This window comes from Sardina pilchardus, chromosome 22, assembly GCF_963854185.1.
Source record: "Sardina pilchardus chromosome 22, fSarPil1.1, whole genome shotgun sequence".
In the NCBI taxonomy this organism is placed as follows: Eukaryota; Metazoa; Chordata; class Actinopteri; order Clupeiformes; family Clupeidae; genus Sardina; species Sardina pilchardus.
The window spans coordinates 18,886,974-18,894,038 of record NC_085015.1 but is presented as its reverse complement, the minus strand read 5'-3'; the positions used below and the strand labels follow the sequence as shown (position 1 = coordinate 18,894,038).

The 7,065-nt window shown below is 42.2% G+C and overlaps 1 protein-coding gene across 1 annotated transcript; it reads left to right on the top strand.

The window, feature by feature from the left end:
• The first annotated feature begins 1,176 nt into the window (after positions 1–1,176).
• LOC134070631 (receptor-type tyrosine-protein phosphatase H-like) lies at positions 1,177–6,119 on the top strand. The gene is made up of 11 exons (XM_062527029.1): positions 1,177–1,401; positions 1,564–1,821; positions 2,277–2,370; positions 2,477–2,539; positions 2,761–2,842; positions 2,981–3,071; positions 3,154–3,224; positions 3,413–3,550; positions 4,797–4,919; positions 5,028–5,188; positions 6,089–6,119. The coding sequence occupies exons 3-11, from the start codon at positions 2,330–2,332 to the stop codon at positions 6,117–6,119; spliced, it is 801 nt and encodes a 266-aa protein (XP_062383013.1). The 5' UTR covers positions 1,177–1,401; positions 1,564–1,821; positions 2,277–2,329.
• The last annotated feature ends 946 nt before the right edge of the window (positions 6,120–7,065 follow it).

Here is a 7,065-nt window from a genome sequence, read left to right as displayed (position 1 = left end):
GATGCAGGGATCACAGTGAAACACAAAGTCTCATCTCTCACTAATGGGACAAGCTACTCTTTCACTCTCTTCACTGTGTTTAAGGGAGTGAACAGCACAGGGCATATCTTCTCAGAGGTTACAAGTAAGTTCCCTCCTGATTGAAATCACTGTGAAATATATTAGTTGAATTAGGAAATAATAGAATGTTTGGAGAAGTTTTTATGAGGAGCCAGTTCAGTTGCTATCTCAGATTCAGTCAGTATATCAATAATCTCTCCATATTTTATTTATATGCCACATTCCTCACACAGTTTCCATTCTAAATGTCAATCTCTCTCTCTGTCTGCTGTGTTCTGACCATCCACCTGTCTGCTGTCCACCACTACCCCCATCCCCTTCAGCTCCCTCTGATGTTATTGAGGTAAATGTGGTCAGCCGCTCTGAGACTCAGCTAGAGCTGGAGTGGACCAAAGTCAACAACAAAAACTACAACTACACGCTGACAGACAGCAATGGAGCAGAGACCAGCATCACTGGATCAGATGCAGATCAGACCACAGTGACGACCATTGTCTCATCTCTGTCTCATGGGACAATATACTCATACTCCCTCTTCACTATGCTTGGGCAAGTGAGAAGCTCAGGGTATACATTTTTAACTGTTACAAGTAAGTTTCCTCCTGATTCAGATCCCTGTAAAACATATTACGGTCATATTCTCCTGCAAAGTCATATCCTCTCCAAGAAACAGTTCACTTGAGTGTTACGGGAGTGAAATTGTTTGGTGGAGTCCGAGGGGAAGTAATGGATAGCTTGTAACTATGTAAACCTAAGTGAATCTCAGGGTCTATTTGCATTCACAGTCAGAAACTGACATTTGTGGGCTGCGGGATGAGCCTCAAGCTCTTAATTCAGTGTCTCTGCTTAAAAAATCTGACACAAACATAGCGACTCAGACAGAGAATCAACACAATGTTTTAGGAAGACAGAAGGGAGGAGTGTAACTTATTTGGCTGATTATTTAAAAATACTAATAACTTGCTCATTTGATTTGTCCATGTTACATTACGCAGTCATACATATTTTGACCTGCACATTATTTTGAGCTTTTCAGAAATGGATTATGTTTCTTATCAATCAAATGTTTTAATGGTTTACAAACAATACTGCCTTGTCTTTTTCTCAAAGCATTCAACTGTGCTGCCTCACGGTGGACTGTCAGAAACTTCACCATTGAAGCAGAGGTTCTGGGGGAGTTCACCACGGCAACAGCTAATAATGGGAATGATGTGAATGGCATTAAGGAGGGAAACACTGTGACCTTCTCTAATCTTATCCCTGGAGATACTTACAGTGTGTCACTCTATTATGAATTGGGTCAGGAGAAACTCCCACAGTGCACAAACAATTTAAATTTTGGTGAGTATTTTTCCTAGTCCCACTATGACTATACAATGCAATATACAATACATTTGATAACTTTTTAACCAATATTGCATGTATGCCCAGGTATTTCTTTTGATAACATTTTGATTTTTTTAACATTTTGATAACAAAACCCCTCCATGATTTCTGTTACAGTTACAGTTCCTGCAATAGTGCCCGATATTAGTTGTGATGGTGGAGACTACTCTGTGAGTCCGAAGTGGGGGAAACCAGATGGTGTGTGGACTGGAGTGGAGGTGAATGTGAGTGGGAAAAGCTCTGTTGTGACACCAGAAACAGATACACTGAGAGTGGATGGGCTGCAGCCTGCAAAGACCTACAGCATCAGCATCACAACTCTCTCTGGAGCCACGAGGGGATTAACTCAATCTTTCAGCTGTGGAACTCAATCAAGTAAGAATTTTCAATGAGCAGTTGTTTTTTCTGTCATGCAGTTTTGAAACCGAGTCATACATTTGAATAGTGATAAAATCTTGTCATATGTATGTAACGAGCTGCTGTAGTGCCAGAGGTATAGGACTTTGGCCAACCTGGCAACATGTGATGAATCACCAGTGGTGTACAATTGTGCATGCAAAGTAGTGAGGATAGCCTGGCCTGCATTCAAGGAAGTTAACGCTTGGCAATGGAAAGTGGCTAGACTCTGTACAGTATAAAATATGTACGAGAGGTTGGTAGGACCAGGCTAGTGAGAGGGTGGATCTGTTCACCTAATGTGTAATGACATCTCCTCCAAGTCAATCAGTACTATTACAGATTATTAATGTCATAAATTGAAATGTTTGCTGTTAAATCAGATAATAAGATCCCGTGTGTCCCTGTGTCTGTACCTGCTCTGTTCCCCTCAGCGGTGATCTGGGTTCCAGTGCTGGTCATCATTCTGCTGGGCCTCCTGGTAGCAATGGGAGTGTTTGTGCTGCGAAGAAAGCCCAAGTTGCTCAGGTGACTTTTGGACAAAAACATTTCACAAGAAAAATAACTGGACTTTACATTTCAAACAGTAGTTGCTAACTTCAACATGTTTGCACTCTGTTCCTTTCCTGGACAGCAAAGTACACATGCCAATGTATGACAGGAATTCAGACCCTGGTCCTTCACAAGACAAATCGAAGTATGTTTTATTCAGTAATGATGTTTTATTGGATAATTCATTGATTAAAAACTCATAATTTCATTATTGCATTATTGCTTGATGAATGATATTCTGAGTAAAACAGGACTAGAGAGCTAAACTGTTGACAATTGACACAGTTAATAAATTGTGTTTATAAAGTTAGCAAATGTTTGCTATTTTTTCTACTTTCCAATGCCAATTGGCTTCACTTTATTCAGGGCCATTCCAGTGAAGAAATTTCCAGATCATTTCAACCACCTGAGCCGTGATGAGAATCGAGAGTTCTCATTGGAATATTCGGTGAGATACAACATAATTCACAGAGATAGATGAGAACTTTGTTATGAAAGTCAAGTCTGTTTTGAGTATTTCAATCATTTACTATCCTGCATTTTACCAGTCACAGATGTGTTCATTTTGTTTGTCTGTGTTTAAAAGCAATTCAGCACTGTAGGAGCAGACCTAACTCAACGTGAAGCAACTCTTCCAGAGAACAAGAGCAAAAACAGATTCATCGATATACTGCCATGTAAGCAACTTGCACACATGCCCCTCTGCAACCTACACAAACACACATACTTCACTCAAATGATTTCACCCTGTTTGTGTAGATGACTGTTCTCGTGTGAAGCTCAGTATACGTGGCCAGAACTCAGACTACATTAACGCCAACTTCATACCCGTAAGTCTAGTCTACATGACTTCCTGCATTGCTTATCCACAGTAGCCTACTTGGTTGTTCAGTTCACAGCACTGCTCCTGTTCTGATCTGCTAACTAACTACATTAGCCGACCGTGTTCTAAAACAGTGCTGGGCAGCTAGGCAGCAGAAAAAACATGGTAAAGACACACTGTATTCTTATCTATAAGGGCTATGGGGGCAAGAAGATGGAGTACATTGCGGCTCAAGGTCCACTCAGCTCCACCGTCAGTGACTTCTGGAGAATGATCTGGGAGCAAAAGTCTGAACGGATTGTCATGGTAACCAACTGTATAGAGAATGGAAAGGTGAGTATGGCGAAGTCTAGTTTGTTGTAGTGGGTATACTGTGATATTGCTTAGGTAGCCTGTGGTGCTCAGGGCCGAATAGGGAGAGTGCTGCCTTGTTGGAAAGAGTTTTTCCCATATCCAGCGATGTCTACATCTTATTTCCGAAAAATAGCTCATGTCAAAATTCTACAGTATGACAATGTATGCTGATATCCTTGGATATTTTAAGTAGATTCATACAGAAATCATGATGCATCTTGCTGTATACTTCATATACCTGCATATTGCCTTGACTGTCTGCACCACTGTGTGTGTTTGAGGATGGTGATGGTTGGTGTGTCAGTGAAATAGATAGATAGATAGATAGATAGATACAGTAGAGAGATAGATCGATAGATCGATAGACAGATACAGTATAAATACTGTACATGTAGATAGCCTGTCCAAAATTTGAGTAATGAGTGATCAGATGCCACATTCTTTCAAAAGGGTGGTTCTTACATTTCTTAATTAGTCATGCTTTGGGTGAAAAATCCAGTAAACCAATGAGATTGACATTTGTCATTACCTTTAAGAGCAAGGAGCACATGATCAAATGGCATGCTAAGGGCTCACTTACATTTCATGACAGGATGCCAGCTAAACTTTACATAGGCCTACACAACTTGTAACTTGAATCATCACTGTGTTGGGAAATAAGAAGAAAACTTATGTTGCACTTAGCGCCATGATGCGCTGGGTAATAGATAGGGCCCATCGACGATTATAAGCTATTCAACGATAGAGAAGAAAAAAACGAAAGTTTCTCCAAAAGAACCTCAAGGTTCCACTAGGCACCTCAAAGTTCCACAAGGATCTCGTAATTGCAACGGTGTAGCACAGTCAGATATTAACACGGGAGTTTTTGACATTAAAATGTAAAATACTGGAAGCCTGTCTGACACTGATGTATTCAGGGGTCCTTCAGTAGTGACAGCTGCCCTTTATATTGCCTCATTTTATCTTAATGAACTTTAAAATGTTTTATTACTTTTATTAGGCCTACTAATTTCACTACTTATTGATGCTTGAACCTGTTAGGTTTGATACAGTTGATATATAATGACCAAATAGAATTGAGGAGTATAATTGTGTTAAAACATTCTATTATTAATCCTTTGTAGTATTAAACATATGTTGTATATCAAGAACTGAACAAGTGATGTTTAATCAGTTTTGTTCTGTCCCTCATTATCATTTGCATCTTTTTAATTCCGTCTTTCAGGCAAAGTGCGACCAGTATTGGCCTCAGGGTCCTTCTCCATGTCGCCATGGTGACCTACTCATTACCATGACATCAGAGCGTAAAGAGAGCAACTGGACCATGCGGGAATTCATCGTAAAACACGTAATACTTATTCTGCCATCTCTTAACCTAACTGTTTTCAGAGAATTCAATAAGGATAAGTGAGTGTTAATTGTGTGTGTGTGTGTGGGTGTGTGGGTGTGTGGTCAGGAGGCCAAATCCGAGGAAAGACGGGTTAAACATTTCCACTTCACAGCCTGGCCAGACCATGGTGTTCCTAAGGGAACCGAGGAACTGATCCAGTTCCGTGGACACATTCGGCAGCATATTGACAGATCTCCATCCTCAGGGCCCACAGTTGTGCACTGCAGGTACTGTAGGCTACAAGAGTCAGCTATACGTTTATTAAATCAGCGCTTCATGTAGCAGTTGAGTAAACAAAGTCTTTCTAAAGCTTTTTCCAATACAAAAAAACCCACTTAAAATGTAATTGTACCCTATGGCAGATGGGTATACCCCCCCCCCCCCCCCTCCCCCCCCTTGTGTCTTAAGCTCCGATTGTAAATCTCTCTGTGTTGTACGATGTGTGAAAGTTCATGCTAAAAGATGTGTGGGTGCATCACTAGGCTTTGAGCATTCCTAAAGAAGGTCTTTCTGTCCGTTTGTATACTGTTTAATGACCAGAGTGGTATTACAAGATTAGTGGTATGTCAAGCGTAAGTGAAGTGTGTTGAAATTTGACCAAAACAGGCCAATATTCCCGGTGGTCTTCTATTCCTTTTCCAAAAAATTCTATAAAAACGTGTGAATAATTGGCTTTAAACCGTAAGCAAAAGGACAAGCAACAAGGACATTGGCACAAACATTTCTCTGCTGAATGCACTGCTGCATGGCTTTGAGGCTCAATATACTGTTACGATGCGGGAAAGGCCACAGCTCTTACTCGGTCTGGGGGTAAAACCAAACTAAAGCCCACAACGCTACATTAAACTAACCTAGAAAGAACTTACTGTAACTGCTCCTTACACACTAGTCCTACGTACCGTATGGTGCAGAACACGATAGTATGTTCTAACAGTGGGTGAATGCATGTGTGTCTGTGTGTGTGTGTGTGTGTGTGTGTGTGTGTGTGTGTGTGCGTGTACAGTATGTCAGCTTGGCAGGAGGTGTGTGTGTGTGTGTACAGCATGTCAGCTTGGCAGGAGTCTCAGAGAGCGTTCAACATACCTGTGGCGTGCTGGCACTCTCTGCTCGTGTTCTTGTGTGTTCAGCTGGGCCAGCTCAAGCCATTCCGAGTTTTAGGTTCAAGTTTTTGTGTTCAAGGGGGTGTAAAATCCAAACAGAAATGCATAAGTCACAAATGCCACAAGCTACCCAAATGTCCTACAAAAGAAGGAGAAAAAAAATCAGCTATGCTCCTCCAGCAGGCTTCAACTTAACAAGTCGAATCCCCCCACTGCCCCCCTGTCATTTTACCACAGCCACAGGCAGTGACATCACTGAAGCCTCGTCAGTCAGTGCTTTCCCTACCATGTGACCCTAACCTATCCAAACAATACCACTTCTCTTTTTTGAAGTATACCCCTCAGAGAATTAAGTTCACTCAACTGCACCCTGAGAAACATGCATGTCTCATAAATAGTACCCTTCATTGCTTTAGAGTTGCCATTCATTAAGCCAAACCCGCCTAACTCTTAACTCCTAACTGTGTGTGTGTGTGTGTGTGTGTGTGTGTGTGTGTGTGTGTGTGTGTGTGCGTGCGTGTGTGCGTGCGTGCGTGCGTGCGTGCGTGCGTGCGTGCGTGCGTGCGTGCGTGCGTGCGTGCGTGCGTGCGTGCGTGCGTGCGTGCGTGCGTGTGTGCGTGCGTGCGTGCGTGCGCGCTTGTGTGTTTGGTTATGTCTGTCAGTGCTGGAGTTGGCAGAACAGGCACTCTGATAGCCCTGGATGTGCTGCTACAGCAGATGGAGAGAGAGCAAGCCGTGGACATTGCAGGGTTTGTCCATCGCATGAGACGCCATCGGCCACGCATGGTGCAAACAGAGGTGATATTATACACACCAGCTCACACTTCCTCATAGATGTTAATTACAGAGAGAAACATTTTCATACCAGATATCAGGAAGAACATGAACACAAACATTCAGCTTGTGTGTGAAGTGGTGATGCCCTTTAGCCTTTAGCTATACGGCCAAATTTGTGGTTGCACACATGATGCAACACACATTTTCTTCTTGCATGGCTTACTGGA